Source organism: Cetorhinus maximus, chromosome 3, assembly GCF_964194155.1.
Source record: "Cetorhinus maximus chromosome 3, sCetMax3.hap1.1, whole genome shotgun sequence".
NCBI classification, from domain to species: domain Eukaryota; kingdom Metazoa; phylum Chordata; class Chondrichthyes; order Lamniformes; family Cetorhinidae; genus Cetorhinus; species Cetorhinus maximus.
In genome coordinates, this window is record NC_135881.1 from 74250047 (window position 1) to 74264672 (window position 14626).

Genomic DNA, 14626 nt, shown 5'->3' on the forward strand with positions numbered 1-14626 from the left:
CGAGTGCAGCTCCTTGATTCAGTGACGCATCCCTAGAACACCTTCTGGACACTGTGGAGGCCCGCCACGATGTCCTCTACCCCAGCTCTGGCCGCAGGAGGCACCTCAGTCTCACTACTCCAGCTAGAAAGGTGAGGCAGAGATGGTCAGTGCCAACGCTGCACACAAGAGGTCAGCCATCCAGTGCAGAAAACAGATGAATGATCTCATCCATGCCACCAGGGTAAATCAACCATCTCATCAATCTCAACTCACTCACTCACTCCCAAGCCCATCACATATTCACTTGCATCTCACTCACTGCCAGCTCATGTGATATCACCACTCACTCACACACACCCTCACATTTCTTTCTGGCCTCATCTCCTCTGGAGACTGCCTCCTTAGCCCTCACCATCTTGAGGCCACTTGCACAGGTCAACATATGCCCCCATACACACCCTGGGGTACCTCCCTTCCCCAGTATAACCCTCACCTTGCCTGAGGCCACTTCTCCCCCTTCCCCAAGCAAGCCCTAGCCCTGCAGCCATTGAAAAGTCACCCCCACCTTATGGCAGGTCTGGTAGGTAAAGACCTGCCCGTGAACCCCCCTAAAAGTGATGTGGTGCTGCCTGCGAAGTCTGGCGCTGATGACTGGAAGTGCTGCATGAAGCAAGGTAGGCAAACAAACCTTGAAGTCCCAAGTGAAGTGCAGCTCGCCAGCTGCACGTCACTTATGCACAGTTGTGAAACACATCGGCGTGATGTGCCCGGATGATCCAGCGTGGGGGTGACTCTGGCAAGAAAGACTTATAATGAGATGCTGAAGTATTGGAATTAGGTTCCCAATGTGCGGTGGGCAGGAAGCACAGCCCGCCATTGACTGGTGAGTGGATGATTGCAAATTGGTTTCACAACGGCATAAAACCAATTTTTGGCCTTCTCACCATATTGTCCACTCACGCCCGCCATGACGCCTGCCACCAACAGGACCGGACGATTCCGCCCTATACCTTCCTGTAAAATGATTGCTTCTAGTTCTCCCAAATAATTTCCCAAACTTTGGACATTGCAATATGTGCATTATAACCATTTTCCTTGTTTTTTAACTCACACTTTATCATGGTGTTTTTTTCTAAGCGATCCAATACTTTCACTCACATCTTAAAATCATAGATTCATACCCCTTCCTCCTCTGCTGCATTATCTCCATCTCCTTCTCCTTCTCAAGAAATAAGTGTGCTGTGGATCAGACACACACAGCTGTGGCAGGTATCTTAATGCCTTCTCACTGCCTCTGAAGCTCTGCACCACTGGTGGAACTTTGGAAAATCTGCTTTCTTTCCTCTGATTTCTGTTGATGAAGCTTCTTTGGTGTACAATCTCAGAAACTTTGCACTTAGACCTCATGATCCACATCCTAAAACTCATACTTCATTGCGAACTATTGATGTCATATACAAAACCGGTCCACTGTCTTTCCCACGTTCTGCCGTGCCTCAAGAAAGGATAATTAAAAGATTAGTATGTAGTGTTGGAATCATTGTGTACTATCAATTAGTCACAGCACCAAAAATGTCTTTGCTCCCTTTCCTATAGGTACATCTGTGATCACATAATTCAGGGGGAGGGAACTTAGAATGATGATGAATAATACACTGCCATTGCAGAAAGGGCAGGTTAATGAATCCAATTGTATTTCCTCCAACATTTTGCATTCCTTGCAAACATTGGTGAAACTGTGTAATACTGTGTTTGTGAAAAGGGATCACAGGAGGTCAGAATAATACAAATATGGGAAAATACATTTGCCCAGATTTTTGGGGAAGTAGCTTTAAGACCATTTCATAGACAGCGAGGTGGTGGCATAGTGGTATTGTCACTTGACTGGTATTCCAGCGACACAGGGTAATGCTCTGGGGACAGGTTCAAATCCCACCATGGAATTCAATAAAAATCTGGAATTCAAAGTTTAAAACCCACCTGGTTAGGGAAGGATACCTAATCTGCCATCCTGGGTCTGTCCTACATGTGACTCCAGCAATGTTGTTGACTCTTAAATGCCTCTCTGAACAATTAGGCAATAAATGCTGGCTGGCCTAGCCAGCAACACTCACATGAACAAAAAATGTTGTGAAATTAGTGGAGTAATCCACCCTTACCATGCAATAAAAATTGAGTCAGAGGCATACCTTTCTGCATATGAATAAGAGCACACATTTGAACAATTTAAATAGTGACTTTAGATTCTAAAAATCCTGCAGCATTGATTATATGGCAGGAAGTGAGCATAAAATTTCTCGAATTCCAGGTATTGTCACCCCATCACCCCATCAGGGTAATTTTACACTTGGGCGAGCAAGGCCTAGGACTTCCTCCCACCTCAGTCCCTTCTCCAGCAAATTAACACTTGTTGGAGCGTTAAATCGCTGCGGGGCAGGCAGTATCGGCAAGGAGGCGTTCTCCACAAACTTTTCAGATGGCGGGAAGGGGAACCCCACCATCCTAAAAATCCTGGCCTATAGATCAATGAACAAGAATCCTGGTAGCCAATCTTAATAATGATGTTGGAATCTGAACTGTTATGGGGTACAGTATGGTTTATGGTGGGAAGTTTTGCACAGTCAAATAAATGATGATTTCTCATTACAAATATCAGGGAAAGCACCTTTCCTTTAAATTACTACTAACGGTGGCAGCCTTATGTCTTGTAAGACAATAGTTTGTGACGTGGCGGTCAACTCTGTGTTAAGTGTTACCTAGTGTGGTTTAGGAGGCCCACTCTGGCATGGCAGTCTCTGCTGCATTTCCTGCACGGAAGGACAGTGGACTGAGAAAGTGTACGATTCGCTGGCCTCTGTTTTCTTTGGATCTCTTCTCAGCCAGCTGAGCTTTTCGTTTCTGCTCACCACTTCCAATGCCCTTCCATAAATGGATGTGTAAATGGATATACTCTCTCATGCCATGGTCCAGGATGTTGCCATACTGCCATCTATCAGCACTGACAATGTGATACTGAAGTTGTTGATAGTTTCATGTATCTAGGCTCCACAATCACCAGCCATATACCCAAAGATACTACAAACAGTAGGAATAGTTTACCCTAACCTTTAAAATATTGAAGGGATAATTTACTGATTTCCACTGCTGTTGTAAAACTTTGCCCACTTGGAGAACATTTTAGGAATTTGGCTACAAGCTCCCTGCCGCTTTCCATTGATTAAAATGACACCCAAATTCCCAGTAGGTGCTCCTAATGGGCCATTCCAGGAGCTCAAAATTGTAACATTACCTGTTAAAAGTTCTAGTCTCAGGGCTTGTACTGATGATGTGGCTTCCCTTTTTGTTCAATCGGGTAAAAGTTATTATTGACTATTTTATTGAGTGGATTTTTACATGTGGAGTGTTAAGTATTAAGTTTACCAATAACTTGCTTTCAATTTTATAGGATCAGTTGTAGTTCATTCCACTGTTGTGAACAAACACCAGAAATGGCAATCCAAGTGCATGCTGCAATTTTGTCATTACAGCTTCACATTCTATAATGATGCTTTTGTGTTTTCTAACATTGTAACTAGTTCAAAAAATTAATTATTTATGTTTTCACAGATTTTGTTCTCATAAATGTCACTAGAGGACATCCTATTCTGCAGCTCTGAGTCATACAGATGAATTACAAACTGTGGAAGTTCAGTTTATCCATGCTATAACACTGTCCTTACTAAAACACTACACAGGATATTGCAGTGAGCCACATGTGATAACACTGCCCCATTACCAGCAAGGTGTAAATTGACTAGTTAATATGTGTAGCCATGCCACTTGCCAGCTCAATGATATAGATGGTATTATTAGATTAGTTACTGTTTAAACAGATTTGCATAACTCATAGAAATGCACAGAAGTTGCAATGTGGAAACAAACCATTTGGCTCAATGAGTCTGTATCAGCGTTTACCATTTACACAAGCTGGTAGGTTTTGTACAACACATGTTTATTTTGGTGACTCCTGTTTTCATTGAGTTCAATGCTATTTTTTCTGAACTTATCCAGACAAGAGTTGTGTACTTTTTCATGAATCATTTACTCCAATATATGTTCCATTTATTTTCTTATATTTTGGTTGGAGAGCCTTTCTTATGGACAAGTTTCATTTTTTTAATATTAAATTGTGTATGTTTTTAGCACACGGAATTCATTCATTGGAGCTTTAACCCTTATCCTACAGGATACAAACACTAAGGATAAAATTTGCTGAAGCATTTTCCTAATTTTATGAGGATACTAGTCTTAACACACTTGCCAGAATATTCATCAAAGCCAGCAGATGGATTTTCCTTTTAAGTAACCCAGTATTCAAATCAGCTAGCTCTGTCAACCTCTGTCCCACCACCTGGCAAGTTCCAGTAACTGATGCAGTGGTAAATTGCATTAGTTCTATCTGACATAGAAACAGATTATTGAGCTCATATATGTCAGAAATAAGGCAAAGTAGTGGGATCACTGCTGTGCTTTCATCTGCCTTCATTACATTTTAAAAGAAAGCATTAGGGAGTCCTATTTGACCCGGAGGTGAACTTCCAAACACATAAATACCCAATCACCGAGATCACCTACTTGCATCGATGTAACATCGCCTGTCTCCATCCTGCCTCGGCTCATCCATGCCACTTTCGCGCCTTTCTTACCTCTAGACTTGACGATTCCAATACCCCCTTGGGTGGCATCCCATTTTCCATCCTCCATAAACTCTCAGGCATGTATCCTAACTTGCAATGACCCCCATTCACACATCACCCCTGTGCTTGCTGACTTACATTGGCTCCTCATTCAGTACCATCTGGATTTTTAAATTCCCATTGTTATTTTCAAATCTCTTTGCGACCTCACCCCTCAATTTCTCTGTAACCTCTTCCAGTCCTACAACTCTCCCAAGATCTCTGCTCAGTTCTGGCATCTTGCGCATCCCCAGTTTCAATTGGTCCACCATTAATAACCATGCCTTCAACTGCCTGGGCCTGAAAGCCTGACTGCCTTCCCTAAGCTTCTCTCTAGCTCTCTTTCTTCTCCTGTATGATTCTCCATCAGCAAAAAGAAAACTTACATTTGTATAGCTCTTTTAACGTAATAAAACAGTCCAAGGCGCTTCGCAGGAGTGTTATAAAGCAAAGTTAGACACCAAGCCTCATAAGGTGATATTGGGGCAGATGGCCAAAAGCTTGGTCAGAGGTAGGTGTTAAGGAACATCTTAAAGGGAGAAAGAGAGATAAAGAGTCAGAGAGATTAAGGAAGGAATTTCAGAGCTTGGGGCCTAGGCAGCTGAATGCTTGGCCATCGATGGTGGAGCAATTAAAATCAGGGGTGCTCAAGAGGCTGCAATCAGATGGGCACATCTAACTCGGTGGATTGTGGGGCTGGAGAAGGTTACACAGATAGGGAGGGGTGAGGCCACGGAGGGATTTGAAAACAATGAGGAAAATTTTTAAATCAGTGCCTTGCTTGACTGGGAGCCAATGCAGGTCAGTGAGCACAGGGATGATTGGCTAACAGGACTTGGTGTGACTTAGGACATAAGCAATAAAGCTTTGGATGATCTCTAGCTTATGGAGAGTAGAACTGGTTGGCCAGCCAGGAATGCATTGCAATAGTTTGAGTCTAAAGGTAATATAGACATGAATGAGTATATTTGCTGCACATGAGCTGAGACAGGGACAGTGAGTGATGTTATGGAGGTGGAAATAGATGGTCTTAAGTTGTGAACAGTCTGGTCAGTCTCATTTACTATGCAGAGGGATGCAGTCAGTGGCTAAGGCACAGAGTTTGAATGGGGACAATTGCTTCGTTCTTCCCAATATCTGACTGGAGAAAATTTCTGTTCATCCTGGACGTCAAATTAGCAGATGCTAATTTAGCAATAGTGAAGGAGTGGAGAGAGGTGATAAACCTCCTTGTTTTACCAAGTTTTTGGTTCCCTGTCCCAGTACTTCTTTACATGGCTCGTGTTCGATAATATTCCCATGATGCAACTTGGGTCATTTTATTACTCTATAGGTGCTAAATGGATGCATGTTATTGTTGTCTTTTATCTACATGTCACGCACCAGCCAACTTCAGGTCAGGAGGATGAAAAGCAAACCAATTTTCAGGTCACCCCAAATGCCATTCTTTGTTCAGTCCCAAGAATAACTCGAGTGAGAAGCTCCTCTGATTTACCTCCTCACTTTCTGCAAGAAATGGTGGGCCTCTGTTCTGTGCAATCCCTTGATACCATTTTTGAATGCAAACAATCCTATGTCATGTCACTTCAACATGTTTGAAGTGCCAACTTGATACATCATCGATAATAGAGGTAGCTTTTTAATTCAGATGAGTTTGGCAAATTGTGAATGGCAGAAGTGGCTGATCTATCTTTAACAAATGTCACTTAAACAGGTTACTTATGAAACCCATTTCAATTCTCACTTTAAATATTCTTTTCCTTTCAGGTTCAGGTTCAGTGGTCGTATCCTGGGCCTTGCTCTGATTCACCAGTACCTGTTAGATGCCTTCTTCACCAGGCCCTTCTATAAGGCACTGCTAAGGCTGTAAGTGTACAATCCTTCCAAACTGCTGACACCACTGACAGATTTATGTTCCATTGCAGTGCTTCAGAATAAATATCGGAATATACTTCAAAGCAAAGTTCTTTGGTGACATTATAGTCATATGAAAATTATAGCTCTTTAATAAACATGCCTTTTTCAAGAATGAGTCTTTATGACTTTTAAAATCATAAAATTTCCATTTCCTGAGGCTAACCAGATCAAAGATATTGTACCATTTTTGTGATCCCACAGCATGCAGTCTACAGCTAACATTGCAATCCTTCCAGCTGTCAGTCTGCCCTGCTATTCAGTTTTATACAAGGAGAACCACTATGAGGTTCTTCAAGTAGGACATAACTCAGAGATTGCACTGACGTGCCCTTGCAAATGCCAGCAGCCCATACCAACTATGCCATTGTCCATGCCCCCATCATGTGGGACATTCAGGAATTAATGAATTTACAGCCTACATCACCACACATCCTCTGGTAGAGTAAGTGCATTGAAATTTCAGCTGCAAAATTTCTATTTATCTTTCTTCAATTTGTTCACAATGACTGCAAGTATAACAATGACTGTAATTATAGGCATATAATTGATGGTGTTAAAAAAGCAGTAAATACTGAGCTTATCTGTAATATTTTCAGCATTTATTCTATTATGGTGCAGATTGGGCCAGAACTCCAATGAGTGGCAATCACCATCAGATTGTCATTCCGTTCCTTTTTACTTACCCGGAAGCTGCACATTCCTTGCCCAGACATTTTCCCAGGCCTGCTGAGAAATATGCAGCATACCTCGTTCCTGAGACCTTCCAGTGCAGGGCAGTAGCATCAGGGGAAGTGAAGCCATGCCCCCTTCTATGGTGCTAGCTGCAATAAAGCAGTAGGTTTAAAGGTCCCTGTGTATAAATGCCACTTGGAGAGGCCAGGGAGAAGGGAGGTGTATAAGGTAAGTGGATTAGATGGGTTGGAAAGATGAGGGGGTGAGCAGTAGGATGAGTCAGGGGGATGGTCAGGGGAGTGGGGGGGGGTGGTAGTCAGGTGGTTGGGGGTGGTCGAGGGGTGGGTGTGGTCAGGGTGTTGGGAGGATAGTTGGGGGAACAAGGGGGTAGCCTGGGGGTGGGGAGGGTGGTTGGGGGGTCAGAAATGTAAACTGGGGGTGGGGTTGGTGGTTGTGGGGGGGGAGGGGCAGTCAGGGAGGTAGTGGGGGTGTGGGGAGGGTTGTCGAGTGGTCAGGAGGATAACCTGGGGGTGGTCGGGTGGTCAGGAAGATAGTTTGGGGGTGGGGAGGGTGGTTGGGGGTAAGGGCGGTAGTCTGGGGGTGGGTAGGGTGGTTAGGGGGTCAGGAGGGTAGTTGGGGTTGGTCGAGGAGTGGGAGCTTAGACAGGGTTGGGCGGAGAGTTGGGGGGGGTTAGTCGAGGTTTTGGAGGGCTAAGTGAGGTGTTAGGGGACTAGTTGGGGGGCTGGGGGCAGTCAGGAGGGTGGTTGGGTGGTGGGGGTAACCACAGGAGATGTGGGGGTAGTTGGGGGTGGGAGGAGAGTAGTTGGGGCTTTAGGGGAAGTCGGATGGTTGGGGTGGGGTAGTAAGACGGGGTCCAGTGGAGGGTCAGGGTGACTGGTCAGTAGTATAGTAACCCACAATTAGAAGTGGTTTTAATCCTTTTAACTTTTCCTGGGTAACTATTCTGCTAAGAGAGTCAGAACCACCTGAAGTCTCTGATTTCAATTGGAGTTTTGGATGGTTTCCATTGCAGGGTAAATGTCCATCAGAAGTTTGAGCTTCCCAAGCAATTGCTGTGCAGTCTTTGCATGGGCACTTCTGGGGGTGTCCTCCCCAACGCATGTTCTGGGGTACCTCCGGGGTACGACTCCACCAGGGATCGGAAGTTCTGAGTCATTCTTTCGGATATTGAAGGAAGGCGTGAGCATTATTAGCTTGGGTCCTTATGTGACAGTATAGCCTGTTTGAATGACACTTAAGAGTACTGATGGAATGTGTCATTTCAAAGTTCAGAAAATTTAGCATGACTTTAGTTAATTGGATCAACCCTTGAATAATTAGTTCAATTTGTATATTTAACCCTGGGATATTCCTATTACAAAGTATCTTTTAAAGAAAGATCTTCAAAAATATTTTCAAAATACCATTGTAACATTTGTTTCTACCACACAACAGCAGAATGGCATAAACATCACTGGCAGTCTAAATATAGCCTCCCCTTCTCCCCTTTCGAGTCCAGTATAATTTAATGGTTTTCTTAAAAAATATATATTTCAGACTATGAGACACTTCAGGAAAATTAACTAAAGCCACTAAAGGATCTATCTCTGGGAGGATTCCTTTAAGGATTCTACAGTTTTCACAAAACCTTTTCGTTAATTGTTTAGCATTTAAGGCTAAAGCACCTTGGGATGGAAGTGAACCATTTAATTTCAAATTCTGTTTATTATAAAGATGTTTCTACCTAATATTACAGGAATCTATTTTCTTAAGGCTATTCAATGCTAAGATCCTAAAAACACCAATTTTCTTCAATATTGTGCATTAATTTGGCAGCAGTGGAAAGTTAATCTATTGATAAGTATGTTTTTCACTAATGACCTTTTTGAATGAACCTTAAGGCTTATTGAGCTATGGTTGCAACACAGAAAGAGGTCATTTCATCTGCTGTGTCTGTGCTGGCAAACTGCAAAAGCAATTTAGCTAGTCCCACTCCTGCAACCCTTCCCTGTAAATATTTTCTCTTCAGGTGCTTAACCAATTCCCTTTTGAAAGCAATGATTGAATGTGCCTCCAGCACACTCTCAGGCAGAGCATTCCAGATCCTAAACACTTGCTGCGTAAGAAAAGTTTTTCCTCACGTCGTCTGGTTCTTTTGCCAGTCACATCAAATCTGTGTCCTCTGGTTCTCAACCCTGCTGCCAATGGAAACAGTTTCTCTCTAGCTACTCCATTTGGATCCCTCATGATTTTGAGCACTTCTACAAATCTCTCCTGAACCTTCTTTTTTCTAAGAAGACCAACCCCAGTTTCTCCAGTAATAAAAACAGAAAGTGCTGGAAAAAACTCAGTAGGTCTGGCAGCATCCATGGAAAGAAAAACAGAATTAACGTTTCAAGTCCAAAATGACTCTTCTTCGGAACTGAAGAGTGGTAGAAATGTAATTGTTTTATGCTGCTGTAAAAGGTGGGAGAGTCAGATAGAACAAATCACATTTCACCAGTCACCTACTTGTATCTCATTCACATCGCCATTACAGTACACTATGCCAGTGAGTGCTGCAGAATTTTTACCTGTGCTGACTGTCACACCCAAGCCTAATTCTACTCTCACTTGCTCTGCTCTCATTCCCAGCAAGAGAGCATTCAATATACAAACCATGGTAATTTCCCTCCCCGCAATCTACTGACAATTGTGCCAATTGTAGTGTTGCTACTGTTATCTCTATTGAGATCAACTAACTCAGCACATAATGAGGATTAATTCTGTATATTCCAGATCTATGTGGTTTAGGTGCCTTCAGGTTGAATGGACTGAGCCATTTAGGAAAAATCAGTACATAACCTTAGTGGAAAAAATGTCTTTAAAAATCTCTAAAATACAAAACATTGCTGTCTTTGTTAACTAAATACCTGGGTTATTAAACATAATGTGGTGTTAAGGAAGGTTGGTAGTTCTATTTAGTTAGAATTAGAATTATGAATTACTTCTACTCCTGGGTTACTGTGCTACTGACTGTTCACCCTGGCCCTCCACTGGACCCCGTCCAACTAGCCCCCTAACCATCTGACTCCCCCCAAACTCCCAGCTACCGTCCTCCCCAAACCCCCCAACTACCCCCACACCTCCTATGGTTACCTCCACCACCCAACTCTTTGCCATTATACAATGATACTCAAAGATCAAGAAATACCAGGATTCATGACTACTGAAAGATCCAAAGGGTGACAGTGATATCAAGAGATGGATAGCAAAAATTATTTTACGTGTTCATGGACAAGACCATGAGAGTCCGGGGTGTGGAGGGCGAGAGCACAAGCTCGCGCGGGTGCGCGGGTGCCTGCTTGGAAAGCTCCCGGAGGCACAGAGCTGCCTCAGGGAGCTGAAGATATTTTTAATAATAAAGAATTTTAAGGTGTTAAAAAACATGCCCCCTCATGTTACTCTGTCACATATTACTAATGATAAGTTAAAGTTTTTATTTTTAATAGCTGTTGGAAACCTACCCCCACCGGTGGATAAGGTTTCCTAAAAAATACAAAGGCCGCTTGCCTTTCGCCTGCCCGCCAACTGTAATTACATTTTTAATGGTCTTAATAGGCCTTTTAATTGTCGGCAGGCACGCTGCCGGCTCCCATGTGTGCCCGCCGACCGAAATGTCACGCGAGTGCACGATGACATCGGGATGCTCGCCCGACGTCATCGAGCGTCATTTTATGCTCAAATGGCATGGGTGAACTGTAAATGTTTATAGGACAAGAACAATATCATCCAGCCCATTATTACTGGGTCAGCTGTTCCCTTGTGGTAAGGGGTTCATTAAGGAAGTGACAAGCTTGGTGACAATGGAAAACTGGTGGATGTAATAGATTTAGATTTTAGTAAGTATTTTGATATCGTACTACACACCTAGTTAGTTCACAACATAGAAAGACATAAATAGAAGGCAAGCTTCTGAAGTGAATTGAAAATTGGCTAAACCAGACTAACCAGTTATTGCAAATGGAGCAGCACTGACATGGCAAAGGACACAAGAGGGATGCTATACCACAGAAACCATGGCTGTTCACATTGTATAGAAATGATCTGGAGCTGGAGACTGAAATAAAGTTATCTAAGTTTGTCAATGACATAAAATATGCGGGGAGAGGGGTTGGAGGTATTCAAACTTTAAGGAAGGACAAGCCAAGTACAAAGATCTGGATAGGTTTGGAAGATGGGCTAATGAGTGGCTAATGTCCAAGCTTGTGTTGGTAGAGGGTAGCCATTCTGATCAGGCAGTTGCAGGCACCACCACCAGTCAGTACAAGCAGAGGCATGGCTCCCCATAGTTCAATGTGCAATTGCGATAAATAAAACTGTCTGGGCCTGGGGATATACAGCTAGAGGGGTAGAACATAAATCTCCGTAAGTGCTAATAAGTCTTACAAGGTACTGGTATAGCTGAGCCTTGGGTACTGTGTACATTTCTGGGCACTGTACAGCAAGAGAATTGAAACTTGGAGGAATTATGAAAAAGGACAACCAAACTGATGCCTAAGCTTAAGGCACTCGAGCTTTTAGGAGAGGCTGAAAAGCTTAGAGCTGTTTATTATGAAGATGATAAGGCTTGTGAATACTTAAGTATTCAAGACACTAAAGGCAATAAATCAACTGAATCCTGATGATATGTTCGAAATTTCTACTAACTCAAGAACCAGTGGACACTGACTCAAGCTTCAAAGTCAGAAAATGCATAGTCAGTTTAGATTTAACAACTTTACACAGCGGGAGGTGACTGAAGTAGGCTGCCCAGGGAGGCAGTTGAGGCAGGATAGTGTGGAAAAGTTTAAGAGAGATTTGGACAGATATTTGAGTAGGTAGACAATTGAGAGAAGCATTAGCTAGCTTCAGGGGGCAACCAATTGTACTGCACCTTGTCTTGAACTTTCCAATGTTTCTAAAACAGTGATTAAAATTTAACCACAAACCGTTGAGGGTTAACCCACTGCTCGCTAATTTCAAATTATTTGCTATTTCCTTTCAGACCATGTGACCTGAGTGACCTGGAATACCTCGATGAAGAATTCCACCAGAGTTTACAATGGATGAAGGACAATGACATCACTGATATTCTCGACCTCACCTTTACAGTTAATGAGGAGGTGTTTGGGCAGGTTTGTGTGGTTTGCCCCTAAAGTAGCAACAAACTTAGCTGGCAAAACACAAAGATTAGTATTGAAGAACTAAAAGTGAGACAGTTACTGCTGACCTGAGCCCACCACCACCCCCGATACTGCCTTGCCTCCCTCCCCAGCAATAATCTAACAGCAGGCCAGCTCGAAGTTGGGAATGGCCAGAATTGATCAGGCACTGATGAACTGCAGTGGGATGCTTGATTGACACCCTCAGCTCACTGTGTACTACAAATAAAGCTGGAGGCTCATTTGAAATTCAACCTTGGACCCAGCGTTTTTGGACCCGCATTTGGGTTGCAGTGCCCATTTTGTGATCAAATCCAGTGCAAGTTGAATTTCTTTACCGGTAGAATGGGATGACATGCAAATGAGGGAAATCCAGCATACTCTGTCCAATTGCATTGCTTTAATGCTGGATTCAAAGGTTGCCAGTCAGACCCAAACATTTAGGCCAGAGATATGTGCAACCTGGGTGCAAATCAAATACACAAACTAAACAATGTGTAATCTTGGGCATACGCGAGTTGCATACATTATGGACAATGTGCCCAAATCTCCTCGATTTTTTAAGCATCATCTCTCAATCACACCACCTGACCGCATCTCCATCAATGTTCTCTCAAAACTGCGTAGCTGTCTGGAATGTACAGTGGGTGGGGAAGCAGACAGGTTTCACACAAGCAACGTCCCCTTTTTTCAGAAGCATTTATGTACGGCTGCATGTCAGTCTTAAATGGCCCGTGCAGTGCAACAAACAGGCCGCACGCAGCAAAGAAAAAGTGGAAGGAACATTGATCTCATGTTTATGTTCACTCATGTTAATAGTCCCAACCTCAAGTTACAGTTTTATGAACGAGTTGTTTTACAATTGCACATTCCCAGAGACTCTTTTCAAACTCTGAACAGGTTTCCAGACACAAGAGGAAATACAGTCATCATTCTCCCCGAGATCTGTGCTATATTTTCTGTTTACTTAGATGTATTTTTATGGAATCACTATGAGTCACATTCAAAATTGAAAAGCTTCCCCGATTGCAGCTTCTTAAACATGATGAGGGAAATATTGACATTGGCGATTAGGTGGAATTGGGTGCAGGATGGAGAGGATGAGGTGTTAACTAGGTGAAAAATGAAATTAGTCCATGAAGTGGCTCCAATCCACTAACATGCGAGTTTTATTGAGATGGAACAAGAGGCGGGCAGTCAACCCGCTCTCAGGAGACAGGCTGGTATTTTAAGCACAGCAATGAGCTGGGAACCTCACATGTAAGCTGCTTTGCAGGCTCAGCTGGTTCTGGTTGGGTTTCCTGGGCCTCAGGAAACTTGGCACCTACAGCAAGGCGAACAAAGACTCAGGGAGAAGGCAATGCCGTTCACAGCACAGCTTGTGGGCCAGGGAAGCAGCAATGCTTTTTCCCAGGCCCCCATACATCCCCTACCATGAATCCCACCCCCACCCTATCACTACATCAGGCATCAACCCCATCCTCACCTTCCTGCCAAGTCTTGGATTGAACCCCACCTACTGCTGGGGTCAAATATCAGACCCCCACTGGGAATGAAGTCCCCTACCCCCAGGATCAGTGATTGGATGGCCCCTTCAGGGTCAGATTCACCCGAGCACCCCAGTCAGGGGCAGTGATCGGACCACATTCTCTGCACAACAGGAAGCTAAGGTGAGTCCAAGACAGGGACCTATCAATGACAGGAGAAACACTCAGTGAAGTTGAAACTCCAGTCCCAGGCTTCCGAGTTTCCCACAGGCTACTGAAACCACCCCCCCACCCAACATCCAACCTCCAATCCCTTAATCCCTGCACCCAGCTTGTTAGTAAGTAAGAAGTCCCCCAAATATCCCTCATGTGCATTGATGATGGTTAAATGAGTTGAAACTTTAATTTTTTCTTTACGTATGAAAGCTAATGGTGTGAGTTTGCCACTTGAGCTCCTGTTGTTTACACTGATTTCCGCCCATTTTACTTTTGTACATATTTGATGAAACTTGCAGGAAATTTGAGAGTAATTTGACATTGATAGATTGGGTGCAGAGTGGGCTCATTTTGGGGACTAGAGAAGAAATGCTGTGGCATTCCCAAGTAGGTGGGAAAAGACCTACAATCTTTTTATCAACATGTTAGGACCAGTGTAATCCTCTTATGGCAA

The 14626-nt window shown here is 43.5% G+C and overlaps 1 protein-coding gene across 1 annotated transcript in view; it reads left to right on the plus strand.

Annotated features, from left to right (window-relative positions):
• Positions 1–14626, plus strand: part of LOC144678727 (E3 ubiquitin-protein ligase HECW1-like) — a 676338-nt gene that overhangs the window by 613545 nt on the left and 48167 nt on the right. Inside the window, exons 23-24 of the mRNA XM_078538571.1 lie at positions 6465–6563; positions 12313–12442. Coding sequence (XP_078394697.1) covers positions 6465–6563; positions 12313–12442 — 229 coding nt within the window. The remainder of the gene's footprint in view (positions 1–6464; positions 6564–12312; positions 12443–14626) is intronic.